Source organism: Cyprinodon tularosa, unplaced genomic scaffold, assembly GCF_016077235.1.
Source record: "Cyprinodon tularosa strain WSP-4 unplaced genomic scaffold, ASM1607723v1 ctg343, whole genome shotgun sequence".
NCBI lineage: Eukaryota > Metazoa > Chordata > Actinopteri > Cyprinodontiformes > Cyprinodontidae > Cyprinodon > Cyprinodon tularosa.
The window spans coordinates 1,459,004-1,475,213 of NW_024039056.1; the positions used below are offsets into that span (position 1 = coordinate 1,459,004).

The 16,210-nt window shown below is 37.0% G+C and overlaps 1 protein-coding gene across 1 annotated transcript in view; it reads right to left on the minus strand.

Annotated features, from left to right (window-relative positions):
- The window catches only part of wdr11 (WD repeat domain 11), a 32,167-nt gene extending 16,696 nt beyond the window's left edge, over positions 1–15,471 (minus strand). Inside the window, exons 1-10 of the mRNA XM_038294712.1 lie at positions 15,274–15,471; positions 13,498–13,609; positions 12,189–12,342; positions 11,813–11,986; positions 10,520–10,721; positions 7,602–7,767; positions 5,404–5,506; positions 4,874–5,072; positions 3,576–3,676; positions 129–305 (exon numbers count right to left, since the gene is read on the minus strand). Of these exons, the coding sequence (XP_038150640.1) occupies positions 129–305; positions 3,576–3,676; positions 4,874–5,072; positions 5,404–5,506; positions 7,602–7,767; positions 10,520–10,721; positions 11,813–11,986; positions 12,189–12,342; positions 13,498–13,609; positions 15,274–15,359 (1,474 nt within the window). The 5' untranslated portion in view covers positions 15,360–15,471. The remainder of the gene's footprint in view (positions 1–128; positions 306–3,575; positions 3,677–4,873; positions 5,073–5,403; positions 5,507–7,601; positions 7,768–10,519; positions 10,722–11,812; positions 11,987–12,188; positions 12,343–13,497; positions 13,610–15,273) is intronic.
- Positions 15,472–16,210: the final 739 nt, after the last annotated feature.

Below are 16,210 nucleotides of genomic sequence, written 5' to 3' on the forward strand. Positions count from 1 at the left end.
AAATAACAGAATCAAACTGTTGTTGCTAAAGAATGCTGCACTGCGTGATCTGTTGCAGAAAGTCATTTGTCCTTTAAAAAAAAAGTTAGTTTTATGTGTGGATGGGTGGCTGATGCATTCCTACCCACCGGCAGCCAGAAGGGGTTGATAGTGGTTGATGTTTTTGGTGGTGAGAGGAGGACACATGCGGATAGCAAACGGTGGCAGCGGCAGACCAGAGAGGAGGCCTGTGAGCAGGAATTTCAGTTGGACCTCCTGCTGGTTTGATGTTGGAACGGGAGTTTCACCAGCAATCAATGTCTGTCCTGAATAATTCACAAAAAACATAAGAGTATTAGGTGGTATGATTTTTTTCAGTGCGAGTGGGACTTGACCTGTTTGTTGCATGTTGTTGGTCTCCAATTTCGTATTTTAAAGAGGAAAGAAGCCAGCATTTTTGCACATCCTGCTTTTCAGTAACTTTTTTCAAATTTCTGGACACAGATAGGTTAACATTAATAACATATCTATCTGGACATACAGATAATTTAATAATTATGCACAATTTTAGAACTGTATCATAAAAGTATCTGGAAGCAAAAATTGGGAAGAAAAACGATAATTTCCTTAGTATTTCCTTTCTTTAATGAGGAAAGAACAAACATTTACTCTGGTGGTTTTCTGTCCTGGTCCTCAGGACCTACTGGGCCTAATTTTTTGGATGTATCTCTTCTGCAGTAACCCCCTTAAGCCTGACTAGCTGGTACCGGCCCAAGAATGCAGAGCCCCTTTTTTTCAGCCTTGATTAAATTAGGGCAATTTTTTTTTTTTTGTCTTTCTTTCTACAGGGGGAGGAGGCTTTAATTTTTAGAAAACATGGAAATTAATAATTATTGAAAAATTCAATTCACAAATTATTTCAGTTTCACAAAGCTTTAAATACAGAAGATGCCATTTAAGGGCCTATTAAATTTGAAGACTACAGTTATCAATTTTTAGCAACCTATTGCAAGACATCTTTGTCAGGAATTGTGCATTTAACATATGTAACAGAAGTTACAAAAGTATTAATCACTTCCATACAGAAAGCCCATATCCTGATCTTCAGGTAACACAGAGTACATGTCAGATTAAATAATACTACTTATATTTCAGCGAAAGTATTGTTGGTTGTAGGGATGCACGATATAATCGGCCCCCTATCGGTATCGGCCTGTATCGGCCTTAAAACTGAATATCGGACATCGGCCACCCCACCGATATTTAACCCGATATTTGATCGGCTTCTGAGTTTCGAAAGTCTAAAAAAAAATAATACTTCTTCTTTTTCCTCAAAAACTTCTTTTTTACAGACTTAAAAACTTCTAAAGAAGAGGGAAAAAATATTGATAAATTAAAATATCACAATATCTTCATATGCTGATATATTGCCATTTAAAAACACCATATCAATCTCTTTTACTAATGAAATATTGCTATATGTCATCGTTATGCTACGAAATCCCCCGAAAATTCATGAAATTTTGCCATATTTTAATATGTTGATATATTGACGCGGTATCGATCTATTTTACTAACAAAATCTCACAAGAATTTGCAAAATATCATGAGTTTGTAACAAAACGATGAAATATCCCGAGATTTTGAAAGTAAAATAGATCGATACCGCGTTTTTAAAAATCAATTTGATATCAGCATATGAAAATATATTTGAGTATATTATTTTTCAAAGTGTCAGAAATGGATAACAAAACTGCTATTTTCAATGACTACTTATTTTTGTTCAGCTTTAACATCGGTATCGATATCGGTTATCGGCTACATGAGTTTTAAAATATCGGCCTATCGGATATCGGCCAAAATCCCAATATCGTGCATCCCTAGTTGGTTGTGCTGTTCTTTTTACATCCCTTTGCAGGTGATGAAGCAGACTGAAAATGTTTTATCATTATCTCCCTTTTATTTCCTCTTTTTCTGTTTTTCCTTTCCTGTTCTACTTCCACTGCAGTGCCCATATAATCTGTAAAACTCCCTGAATAATTATAATAAAGCAATTTCTATGCATAAAACAAGTGGAACACTATGGCGATAGCCCTACTTGTGAAAGAAAAATCTGCTCTTTTTGGCATCAAGACAATTATATAAAAGTATTAATCACTTTTCTAATCTCCATGCTTTGTTCCCCTTTAATTTCTCCAAAAACCCTTGGCAATATTCAGCCTACATTTCTTGACCAAAGGCTCCGTTATATAAAGGAAACCAGCACTTTACCTTGACAACTTTTATGAGGTAAAAAATTGTGTTGCACCGATACCGATACCAGTATTGGACCGGGCCCCGATACTGCCCTAAAATGGTGGTATCGGTATCGGCAAGTACCAACAAATAGGGCACCGACACCATTTTGAGAGCCATAAGTTTATTCAACTATTGCCACCCACTCCTGGTAGGCAATACAAAGTTCTACTGGATTCACTTTGTATTAGATTTTTTCCTGCTTCACAAAGGTAGGCAGCAGCTTGACAAAGCCATGATGGCAATTATTTTACATTATTATGGTATCGGTATCGGCCGATACTGCACAGCCAGGTATCGGGTATCGGTATCGGGGCCAAAAAATGGCATCGGCGCAACACTAGTAAAAAACTAATTTAGCAAAGTTTGGCACAAATGAAAAGTCTGTCTGGGTAAATGACCCATTAAAGCCTTTATTGATCAAACATGCCTCAACTGATTCAGTCTTTATTTACTGCTTATAGAGTAATATGTTGATAAATACAACCTGAGGTGTCTCTGAGGTTTTTAATAGGACTCTTCACCTTTTCACTGTTAATTCTGAAAAAAAACTTTATGCTTAAAATGCTGATAAATTCTTTTTTCTAAATCACAAATAATTTTCACAGAATGGTGTAAGATTTGGAATGCAACTCAGGTGACCCGGGTTCGAATTCCGGTTGGGTCTGAAAGGGTATGAAAAACTTTGTAAAGTGTGTTTGTGATACTTGGGGTGGCGCCCCTGAAATGAGAGCATCTGATATGACACAAACAGCGTCACTGTTTTGATGATGGCCCCACTGTGAAAATATAATTTCACAGTATCTCTTCTCTACACTAAAGGCAACATTCTCGATATATTTTAGTTCTAAATTTTGAGGCTGAAATTGTAATGAAACCCTGATTACATTTGCCTCTTCTGCATACTATCTTTCTGCAGAAACCTGAAAATCATCCTTTCTCTGTAGTTTAGCATGAGGGAGTAGAGAATATCTAAAAATGTGAGACCCTGAGGATCAAGATGGAGAACCGCTAAATGAAACAACTAACCTGGTATCTGAAACCATTTTTTAAATGTTTACATAAAACTAAAACAAAAAAACAAAAGAAGAAAATTATTTACTCTTTTCATCATGAGCCCAGTTAAATTATTTTTGGTTTTTAAGTGTAGTGTTTCACACAAAGGTATTAATATTTATATTGATCGTCTGTTTAATTAGCTGGTTACAGCAGTCAAGAAAGGGAGAAATAAAAGTTAAAATATCAGACTGCATCTGCTTTGGCTTGTCAGGCAGAGATGACAGTGTTGGTCATGGTCGTACCGATCATACTGTTGAGAGAAAGATCCTGGATTCTTTTTTGGTTCGGAACCAGAGGAGCTCCACAAAAAGACACAGGGGAGTAGAGAGGCGACAGAGCAGAGCTGTGGAGCAAGAGCAGAAAGAACATTCATTAAAAATGATTTTGTTTGTGCTTCTGCACAAACAATAGAGCCATAGCAATGTTCCCATGGGGATAAGTGTGTACCAAGTTCTTGTATATTTGTCAGAAAAAAAACATTTATAATTGCCATTTTGTCAAATCTAGCAAAAGAAAGTGCAAACGAATCCAAAATAAGCAGACCTTACTTTAGTATTTTCAGCAGTATAACTAAGTAGAACAAACAATTTCAAAGTCATCTCAGTGCTCTTTAAAAACAAAATGTTCCTCAATTTTCCAGTTATCTGAGGCAGGGTACAGAAACCCTCGGCTTGTATCCAAGATATTGTTCTGTACACCAGTGTTTCCCAACCTTTTTTGACTTGTGTACCCCTTTGGGCATTTGTCTTACCATGAGTATCCCTCTCAGTCAAAAGAATTTATGATTTTCCAAAAGTGGAACATACAATAACTGAAATAAAGACCATTTCAAGACTGATTCCTGTGAGTAGCAAAATGGAGAGATACTGAGGATCTTATGTCCCGGTTGCCATTAGACAATTTAATGCATCTTGAAGGACTGAGTTGTTTATTATTTTTTTATTTTTTATTTAATTTTGTGTTTTTTTTATCATCCTATTTTATATGTTTTTATTGACAGTATATCTATCTATATCTACCCCTTTCTATCTCTCTATCTTTCTATATATCCTAATTTGAGCAATTAATTTTTATAATTTTATGCTTTCAATTTCAAAAAAAAAAAAAAAAAAAACCCTAACCTAGGAAATAAAAATCTTTCATGAATCCCTTGCAATGCACTTGTGGACCACTAGGGGTATGCGTAAGCCCGGTTGGGAAACACTACACCATGTTCAACTTTTCATGACTAAAGGTGAAGGTAAAACTTAGATGGAGGAGAAAATTGAGAACTTTACTCCTGGTTTAGCTCTTTCTGTTAGACAGACCAAAGCAACGTACACATCTTTTCCTCCATCAGACCATCTCTCGTCAACAAGGCATAAAAAAAAAGCTTATTACACCGCTTAAGGTAGAAGCTGAGTGGCCTCGAGTCAAATTCAGCTCTTAGACTCAGGGAGCTAATTATTTTCTAAACTGCTTCTCATTCAGCTGAGCTTAGTGTAATAGAAAGAAAACAGAATCTAATTATCACATAAAAATAGTTTTAGAGTTTGCCTACCTTGGATTGGCAACAGAACGCCCAGTGTGTGCTTTGAGCTCCCAGAACATGACTCTTCCATCGCTGACCATGAGAGCAGCTTTGTTCTCGTTTACAGGGCAAACAACCATCCTGTATGGCCGGACCGTCTTCGTGACTCTTATGGCATCACACTGGGAGCGCAGGTCATAAACAAGTTCCTGGAGACTCTGTTCTGGGTCTGTTGATGACAAACAAGAAAGCTGTACTAGTTATGACTTAAGAGAAATGAAATGTCATAGTAAATGAGAAAATATGAGAAACTAAATAAAGTATCAGAAATTAGAGGAGAGGATTTTAATTTCACTAAAATTCCATTAGCTTGGAACAGCAGGTCAAAGATAAACGAAAAAACAGAAGGTGGAAAGTAAAGCACAGATGAAGGCTAAATTTAATGTGCCGATGGCTGGAGCAGCATTTCTACATAAGACCACAGAGAGAGGACTAAGCTTATTTTCTGAGGAGAACACAACTAGAGGGTGATCTGGGTGTTAAAGTTCCCATCTCCCTACCTGCTGCTTCCTCTATAGCTGAGGTCGAGCGGCACACCCGCAGAGTAATGCAACCGTTCTCATGCAGACAGTAAAGAGCGTCACGCTGAGCGCAGGGAACAACCTTCAAAAAGAAAAAAGATGCTTTACTGTAATAAACATAATAAAATAAATTGAGCACAAACAGATTGACTGAAACACATTTAAACAATACATAGAACTCAATGTTTATAACAATTTCAGAAAATATGAATTAGAAACATTTAACTTGTGTGACATGGTTTAGAAATTATGAAAGAACAACAGTGAGGTTAACGTTTCATTTTCTAAAGTGGTTAACAGCTATTTTAAGGTTCTTTTGAATCAGCAGCAACTGATGTCAACTCGAAGTCTGCAATACTTAAACTTGTCAAACTTGGATCGGTATATCGTAACATGACAGCAGGGTAATTAAAGCACAGCTTGTAATCTGTGATACTTTGATTCTATGTGCAAAACATAAAAAGAAAACATTATTTACCTAAAATTCGCATTATAGATTTTGAACTAACAGTTCATTTAAAAACGTTGATTTGAGAAGGTCGTTAAGCCTTTAAAAGCTGACCTTTTAAATGGGGTTTCTGTTAGTATAGAATAGAATAGAAAATTCCTTTATTGTCCAACAATGGGGAAATTCTGGTGTTACAGCAGCAAAAAGATTATAAAAAAAAAATTCACACAAATGTGAACCTTAGAAGAGTGTACAAGAATAACATAATAGTGAAAAGTTAAAAGATAAACAATTAAATACTGAACTGTAAAGTGTTTTAACAATATAAAAAGTGTGCACCTGGAAAATAAATAACCAATATACAGGTATGGACCTTTTTACAGTAATGAAATTATAAATTTGAAAATAGCAGCAACATCAGAGATGTGCAAAATGACAGCAGCATGTTATTTAACTGACTAAGGTAGAAACTGTGCAAAATCAGCATGAATGTAACAATTTATTTAGGTTTTTGGGAACAGTGATGGTTATAAAGTCTTACACTGCTGGGAGGAAGGATCTGTGATAACGCTCCCTGATGCATTTAGGGTGCAGGGAGCGTTATCACAGATCCTTCCTCCCAGCAGCTGTAATCTAAATCAATCTGAAACATGGAATGAGTTATAAAAAAGCTCAGGCAGTGATGTGGCTTTTCACAAACACAATGTTTAAAAATAAATACAAATTAAAGGGCTTATGTTTTTGCAATTTCAGTTAAATTGTATTTTGTTGTGCTTTTGTTTGATTCTTTACTGTCTGCAAAACAAATTGGGCAGTAAAAGAATCAAGTCTGGCAGCTTAAACGTTCAGCCAATAATGTAAGGCCAATTTATCCAGACTTTATTGGATATTAATGCTTTTTTCAAAGATTTCAAAGCTGCATAGAAAAAACTGCTAAGTCTAAAACATGTTTTTAAAAAGGTGTTGACATGACCAGACATTTATTGATCATAGCAAGTCAAACCATCTAAGAATAGGCCTTTTAATTGCAGACTGTGATTCTTTGTAATTCTGTAATTTTGTTTGACAATATTATTTATGCAATTATCTAAAATATTTAAGTGGGGAGAAATCATCATAATTAACATGTGTTTACTTTCATACATATCAAATTATTTAACTATTTTACTATTTAAATATAAACCAATCTACCTCATTTATTGGAAATCAGGCATAAAATTTATGAATTTTTTTTTTAAAGCACTCTGTGTTAATAAAAATGAGCGGTATTAGTGAAAGTGGTTACATTCTCCTGTGTAAGGCTACAGCAATCATTCATTTTACAAAAGAAAACAGGAATTAGGAGAGCGCTAAGGGATTGGAGGATCATTAAAAGAGTGTCTGCTTTTGCCTTTAAAGCTGTGACAAGATATTTGATGATATCCAATTAAAACTAACTTCAGAAGGCAGAGACTGGCCATTAAACCCCAGATGATGCTAACAAAGACAACTGAGAGGAACTGAAGGTCTAGCAGTAAAACAAGCTGCTGTTTTAATCTTCAGTGCTGCTCTTTGCAGCCATCACACCTTGAAGTAAACAGTAAAGAATTAAGTCAATGTCAGATGATGGACTTGACTTCTAGGCAATAAATGACAGATGAATGTAAAACCAACACCAGACTGTGATAAAACCGTTACTGTACACAGAGAACATGGGCAATGAAGAAAGCTTAAGAAGGTGGTTCCTCACCTGGGTGAAGGGAACCCCAGAGCGCTCAATGGCCACCACACCCACTGTCTGGCTGAGCTCCAGGTCCAGAATTAAAATTTCTCGGGGATAAAGCAGCAGCATGTGGTTCCTTTTGGACGGCAGGTAGGACAGCTGCAGACAGTCATTTAGAGTCACTGCCTCTGTCCTGCAGCAACACACAGCAGGAAGGAAAAGAGCTTTATTTGTCAGACAAATCACTTCAACTTTTTCATTGATACACCGGGAGACTAAACAGCTGAATTAAATATTAGACGTACTTGGGATGCCTTGCATACCCTTTGAACTATTCTGTATTCTTTCATGTTACAATCTTAAACCTCAGTGACTTTTTTTTTTAAGATTTTAGGATTTTCAGTGACACACAGTGATGCAAAATTTTAGAGTAAATGGAAAACTATTAGCGATGTTATGAGATGAGCCGATGCTTCGAGGCATGTGTCGAGTAATGGAGGGGGCATTTACCCGAAGCGTGTGTCGAGGCTTGATTCATTTAGAGGCGGGGCCAAAATTGATGACGTCCGAGGCCTCGCTACCGTGATACCACCTGACCGCTTCGGGAAGCACAAGAATTTTGACAGGCATCTAAACAGTCTCAGTGTTCAGTCAAGATGTGGGAGATTGGAGGAGAGATGCTGTCAGTTGGATAGAGTTTGGATAGATTCTAAGAATAGATTGGTTGTTTTTCCAACCAATCTAGTTGGTCAAAACTAATTTGGTTAGAATAAACAATGTAATGATCAAAATCTGAGCAAGCCACTGGACAAACTCAGTGTTAACACGTCACTATTAAGTAGTATTTTCCTCCCTGATATTGTTATCTACATAAGTGGCGTCATCTGTAGGAGACAGGCTCTTACACTAGAGGTTGATGGTTCAACACCTGTCTTTGACTTTTGAAAGTTGCAATTAAACTTAATTATTTTGGCTCATGAGACTAATTTGCATTGTTTTGCCTGAGTAAAAATATAGCTTGGGTAAATTAGGTCGGTTTACAAAAGATTGGTTGAACACAACTTCCAACCTGATTAAAACCAAAAAACGTGGAAAAACTATAATGTTTGAATAAAAAATGACTAACACCTTTCATTCTGCTCATCATTGCCCAATTTGCACAAACACTTTCACTGTCTGTTTGAGTTTATTTCATTAAAATGGCAGAAAAACTGTACACCTTAAATGATTGTTCTGAGAAATTTTACAGTTAAAAAAATTACAAAAGATTTTATTATACACACAAACCATTAACAATTTCAAAGGAACTTAAAAGGGGAAAAAACCACTGATTTTATTACAAACTGTAGTTCTGCTGTCCACCAACAGGTGGTGACATGTTCACATGAAGCCTCATGAACTGTGGGGATCGTTGAAGCAGTTTGGCCAAACGGTTTAATGCCTCATGAGGCTTCATCTCACCATCACTAAAAACTATACACTACAATAAAAATTTTTTTATAAAGAAACACCTTGTTTTGTATAAATAACAGTAATACTTTTGGGGTTTGTGTCTCATTGCTTCCTACATCTACAAGACACACAGATTTTCACATACTTTTATGCAAAATAGCTCAGTTTTTGCCAGATTGGAACATACACTATATTGCCAAAAGTATTTGCTCACCCATCCAAATTATTGGAATCAGGTGTTCCAATCACTTCCATGGCCACAGGTGTATAAATTCAAGCACCTAGGCATGCAGACTGTTTTTACAAACATTTGTGAAAGAATGGGTCGCTCTCAGGAGCTCAGTGAATTCCAGCGTGGAACTGTGATAGGATGCCACCTGTGCAACAAATCCAGTCGTGAAATTTCCTCGCTCCTAAATATTCCACAGTCAACTGTCAGCTGTATTATAAGAAAATGGAAGTGTTTGGGAACGACAGCAACTCAGCCACGAAGTGGTAGGCCACGTAAACTGACGGAGCGGGGTCAGCGGATGCTGACGCGCATAGTGCGAAGAGGTCGCCAACTTTCTGCAGAGTCAATCACTACAGACCTCCAAACTTCATGTGGCCTTCAGATTAGCTCAAGAACAGTGCGCAGAGAGCTTCATGGAATGGGTTTCCATGGTCGAGCAGCTGCATCCAAGCCATACATCACCAAGTGCAATGCAAAGCGTCGGATGCGGTGGTGTAAAGCACGCCGCCACTGGACTCTAGAGCAGTGGAGACGCGTTCTCTGGAGTGACGAATCGCGCTTCTCCATCTGGCAATCTGATGGACGGGTCTGGGTTTGGCGGTTGCCAGGAGAACGGTACTTGTCTGACTGCATTGTGCCAAGTGTAAAGTTTGGTGGAGGGGGGATTATGGTGTGGGGTTGTTTTTCAGGAGCTGGGCTTGGCCCCTTAGTTCCAGTGAAAGGAACTCTGAATGCTTCAGCATACCAAGACATTTTGGACAATTCCATGCTCCCAACTTTGTGGGAACAGTTTGGAGCTGGCCCCTTCCTCTTCCAACATGACTGTGCACCAGTGCACAAAGCAAGGTCCATAAAGACATGGATGACAGAGTCTGGTGTGGATGAACTTGACTGGCCTGCACAGAGTCCTGACCTCAACCCGATAGAACACCTTTGGGATGAATTAGAGCGGAGACTGAGAGCCAGGCCTTCTCGTCCAACATCAGTGTGCGACCTCACAAATGCGCTTCTGGAAGAATGGTCAAAAATTCCCATAAACACACTCCTAAACCTTGTGGACAGCCTTCCCAGAAGAGTTGAAGCTGTTCTAGCTGCAAAGGGTGGACCGACGTCATATTGAACCCTATGGATTAGGAACGGGATGTCACTTAAGCTCATATGTGAGTCAAGGCAGGTGAGCAAATACTTTTGGCAATATAGTGTATTTCTTATCATCACGATGGGATCAGCAGGTCGAACCTGATATTGGAGTGTAACTTACGTTGGTTTTTCATTGGTGATCAGCACTTTCACTTTGTTAAGGGCCTTCTTAGCACCAGTGGGTGCAGGAGTAGCAGCGGGTGCAGGTTTGGTGTGCGCTGGGCTTGCATGAGGGCTGGCAATGTACACCTTTTTGCCAGTGCTGCTTGGTGGCTTAGAGTGGGAAAAATCAGTGATAAAAACGATTCCTTCGCTGGTCAGCACTGCAAAAAAAAAAAAAAACATTAATTATTAAAGCTCATTCTTGTAGAGAGTTGGAATTAAGTCTTCTTGAAACTTTGCATTGAAAACTGCTGAAATACCAATTAAGTCTCAATACTCCTCTTTGCATAAAACATGGCTCACATATAAAAATTTCATCAACTGTTAAATTGTTAAAATAAAAATGTTAAAATGAAAAATAAGCCTTCTCATTTAACAAGACTGGTCTGGCAAACTTTATTTACTTTAAAGTTTCTTGCTTCAAACAAATAACAAGTTTAAAATAAAAAATGTCATATTTTAAAGTAATTTCCACATTTTGCTCTCAAAAAATGTGTATAACATCCATCCATTTTCCGTCACAAGCGGGGTCGTGAGGTGTTCTGGTGCCTATCTCCAGCTGTCTACAGGCGAGAGGCGGGGTCCATCCTGGACAGGTCGGCAGTCCATTGCAGGGCAAAAAAGAAACAAACAGGACAAAGAACCATTCACGCACACACTCACACCTAAGGAGAATTTAGAGAAGCCAATTAACCCAACAGTCATGTTTTTGGACTGTGGGAGGAAGTGGGAGTACCCGGAGAGAACCCACGCATGCTCAGGGAGAACATGCAAACTCCATGCAGAAAGACCGGGATTTGAACCTGCAAACTTGTTGCTGCAAGGCAGCTACACACTGCGCCACTGAGCAGCCCTTTGTATAACAACAATAACTTCTTTAAATTCAATTAAAAACTGTCCTTAGTGCAGAAATGACTGAAATAAACTGTTAAATCACTGAACGAAGAATCTTTAATATCTTACCTAAATAATCCATATTTCTTAAAAAAAGATTTTATGTAGACTTTGTGAGATTAAAATGACTTGAATCCAAAACATTCTACCTGACTATTGTTAATTCTATGTATTGGTCATTTTAACATTTAGTTTTGTGGACTGTTTGCTGGAATTGCTTTAGAAGCTTTTTCCTTTTCAGAAATGATTTCACCAAGTTTAAAAAAAAAAGAAATCCAGACCCTTTACTACATGCGCCAGCTAAAGTGAAAAACTGAAAACTGAGTGTGGCAGATTTCTGAGCTACTGTTTAACCTACATGCCATGTTAGATGGATCGAATGGGTCAAAGGAAAATGAGAGGATATTCTCAGCATAGCTCTTCTTCCACAGCTTGGTTCCTGTGTCACCGTTCCACAGAACGATGTAGTTAGGAGGATGAACCGCTAACAGGAGGTCCCGAGATGCATCCTGATTCCACAACCACTCTAAATCTAACAGAGAGAGAGAGAAACAGGGACACAAAGGTCAACCAAAGAAGAGGGAATTAAATCTGCCAAAGAAAGTGAATTTGTGCTTCAGAGAAATCAAATAACTACCAGCAGAGCAACAGTTTGATTTCAGAGATACCAGAGGAAAGGTTCTCTCTAGAAAACAGAGTCAGAGCTTCCTGAACAGGTTCTTTAACATCCTCACCCTGAATTGGTTTTGAGTGTTCCTGGATCTCGCAGTGAGCTGTGCCACTGACTACGTCCCACACTATGATCTTCCCGGAGGCATCTCCTGAGGCGAGTCGCAGGCAGTAGGGAGAGCTCAGGTTGTGGTAGTAATTTTCTCTTGACCATTTCACCTAGGAGCAAAAAACATAGTCTTTGACTTAAATAGTGTTAATTAGTGTTAATATATTAAGGAAATATGTCAAAATGCTGAATTAAAAACAAAACTATCATATACCTGAAGTTTTTGTTGAAATAGTTGCTCAGTTACTCACTTCACATGTAATTAATTTGTACGTACTTCACACATCAGTTACTATTTCTAATTCTTCTAATATGCCGGTTGATCAGTAATGTCCTGTTGCTGCCTTTTACAAAACCAATATGTGGGTTCAGGTGCTTCGAAAAGAAGAATAAACCTGGGTATTAATTTGTTTATGGATTCGGACTTCTTGGGAAGACAGAACCAGGTTTTGCGCAACAGTTTAGCACAGATAGGCTTGTTAATTAGAAAGATAAAAGGGGAAACTTTTAAGTATAACACTGAGGTAAACTTCCACCCCCAGCTCAAATCTTTTGATGTCTCAAACAGGTTCTCTTACAGAACAGACATACCTTTAACTCCCTCCGTCTTCACCCTAACTCTGTCTAGCACTACTGACTAAAACAGGGATCCTCTTAGAAGGATGCTACCAAATCAATCATCCACAGTGAGCTGGTGTTTTCTAGGGGATGTTCAGAGTTCGTTCTCTGTCACAAAGACATGTTTTAGTTACACCTTCATGTCATGTTGAAATTGCAAATTGCATTGTTGCAAAGTACTTTTTCTATGACCTATGCACAGACGATCTTGTTAAAAAAAAATATTGTATAGATAAATTCCCAATGAAGAATTTTTTTTAAAGCAATAGAAAAATATAAAAGTGTTCAATTTATTTAACATCAATCAATCATATTTGAAAGTATTTGTTAACTCCTTGACAGTTATATTTTCTAATAGTATGTTTTTTTTTGTGCTTTTTTTTTTCAAAAAAATTGTCCACATGACAATTTTTTTAACAGAAATTGTTTTGAGATTTGACTGCTGGTTGTCTACAAAGAAAAATCACAAGAAAGTATCTGGAAAATTTGCTTTGCATTTAAAGACAATTTTGCTAATTTACTACACACTGCAATAAGATAACATTTTAGAATAACAGAAACTTTAAAAGGTCATTATCTGCTTACTTTTCAAGTTTAATGTCTAAAATGAATAAATGCATAAATAAATTGAATATACGGAAACTCACCTTGACAACATTTGCTTTGTGCCTCTCCAGGACCTGGATGGTCTGAGCAGTCTTTGGATCAATTATGAGAATACTGGAGTGACATCCTTGCGCTATTAGTCCCTGCCATCCCCTGTAGGATGTGGAAAGTAAAGGATGGATAAAGTAAACAAAACCATCAACAATTAGGAAATTGAACATGGCCGAAAATCCTCCATTTTAAGCCATATTTGACTTGATATTTTCTTTGTTGAAGAAAATTAAATTATTTTAAAAGCTCTAACATAAAGTGTTGTCTATTTATTGTAGTTGGTCTAAAACACTGAGATATCTTCTCCATTATCAACACTTTTACCTGGGTCCATATTTGCATCACAAGTTCCTGCTTTTAAAGAGATTTAAAAAAGAATCTTTAAATATAAATTTATGTTGTCTATGAACCAAGCTTTGCAACAAACTACTACCAACTACTGTCCAGACCAGATGTAAAAAATAAAAATAAAAATCATGCAACAGTAAAGCAAGAAATGTATTAATATGCTCAATATGATTAAACTGATTACTCCTCAAAATTGTACAAGCCCTCCTTTCCAAATTACAATCAAAGCAATTTATCAAGGCCTCCTTTTCTGAGCACTTCTCTAGGCCCTTTGTAAGTCAATGTAAACAGGGTAAAAAAAATAAAAAAAAATAAATAAATAAATAAAATTATGTACGAAAGAGGAATAGAGCCACTGAAAACATGAAAAGAAGTTAACTGATTTTTACATTTTATTTCAGTATAACATGAAAAAAAAAATCTGTATTCTGACAGCTAACAAACATGTTAGCATCAAGCCGTAGCCATATCAGTTTTAGAGATTAGCTCTTTGGTTTTAATCACCTTCTTTAATGAAATAGCATCACTGGGGACCCCTTGGGCATGTAAAAAGTTGCCTAGTTGCGTTATTTTCCACCAATTTGTTACTGGCCCTTCCAAACAACTCAAATCTTTGCCAGTAAAGCTGAGTGCTCCCACATCTCTTCCTTCATGGTGCCCATCTACATTAAGATCCAAAATTCTGAGATTAAAGTCAGAATTGTGAGAAAAAATTTAGAATTCTGAGGAAAAAAGTCAGAATTCTGAGATTACAGTCAGGATTCTGACTTTTTTACCATATTAAACTAAAATAAAATTTAAAAAATCAGTCTACTTTTTTATTTTTTTCAGTGTCCCTTATCCTCTTGCGAAATTATGGGATTATCTCTGTAAAACAATATTGATTTGCATTTATTTTTACTTTTCTCTCCTGTAGGAAATCTCTTTTGATCAATACATTTGACTTTCTATCTTATCTTTTTACCTCTGTTCTATTTTCCTGTGAAATTATTATAGAAATGTTGACCATAATATTTAACTGATATAAAGTGGAGCGTTTATTGAGACGTGTCTGTCTTTTGCAGATGTCCTCTAAGGATGCTTTCCCCCCCTTTAAGTCTGTCTTAATTTCAATCTGCGATCTACGCTTGCAGTCTAGGCTCGGTGTCCCAACAAACACTACATCATGATTTAATACTGACATTAAAGATTCTTGTTTCTTAAATCTGTCCAGGCAAACTGACATATCACGTGACACTGAAATGTCCTGCATGTTTATACAATTCTGCAATTAAAAGGTTGTCTACGCTATAGCGAAACAATCGATTTAGTCAAATAGATCCGATAACACTAAAAAAATACCTGACATTTACACTGTCATTAGCAACTGAATTATAGCAACACATAAATGATGCTAACAGCGGAAGTGCAGTACTCACCAGTCGACAGCTGTTTTATTCTGCAGATTTAGGGTGCCAGTCAACGTCCGGGCAGCTAGCTTGATGTTGACAGTGTAAGGAATCATTGTTGGCAGTAAACCTGGATGCTACATTAACATTTATCAACGACAACCTGCGGAAATTACTTTGCTTCAGGATGTTCAGCTATGCTCAATTCTACCAGGAAATGAATGGGAATTCCATAAACACTGCCGTCAAGAAACAGATCCCAGAGCACTTTGGTTCCGCACGTTACGTTTCAAATTTTTTTTTAATCCGCAAGAAAACTGCTATTAAGATTAAGAAATAAAGCAGAATTGAATCCTAAAATGTAGTGGTTCATTTTGGCCCAATCAGCCTATTTTAATTAACTATTTGCACAACATTTTAAAAATTGTACAATACCTTGCTGTAACTTACACTTTTTTCTTATAAGAAAATTAAGATTTGGGCAACATATGAGTTTGGACAACCTTCCCCAAATTGCTATTTTAAATTTCATAAAATGCAGGAGTATCTGTACTTTCCATTCCTTATATTTTTCAAACAAACATTACTCGACACTCTTGGCGTCGGTTTAATCATGTTTATAAATATTTATTTCACGTCATGTGCACCATCCAATGCAGATCATTGGCACCATCCACATCTAGTGAAAACTAGTTTAATTGGAAGAGTCATATAACGCAAACACTCATTAGTTAGCCAATGGAAATCATCAGAAGCAAGCAGGTGTTCTTCAAACTGCAAAGGTGAATTGTCTATGCCATGCTACAATGTTGGATTCAGAAAAAGATGTTGAAATGTCTGAAAGGTCGGACACAGGCGAGAGCGTATCAGGAGATGGAGACGGATCAACAAGACCTCCCTCATACTTGGCCCTATCTCAAAGAATTTTTAGAAATAGTTGAATAGTTGTAAAATTGAGCTTTTAATT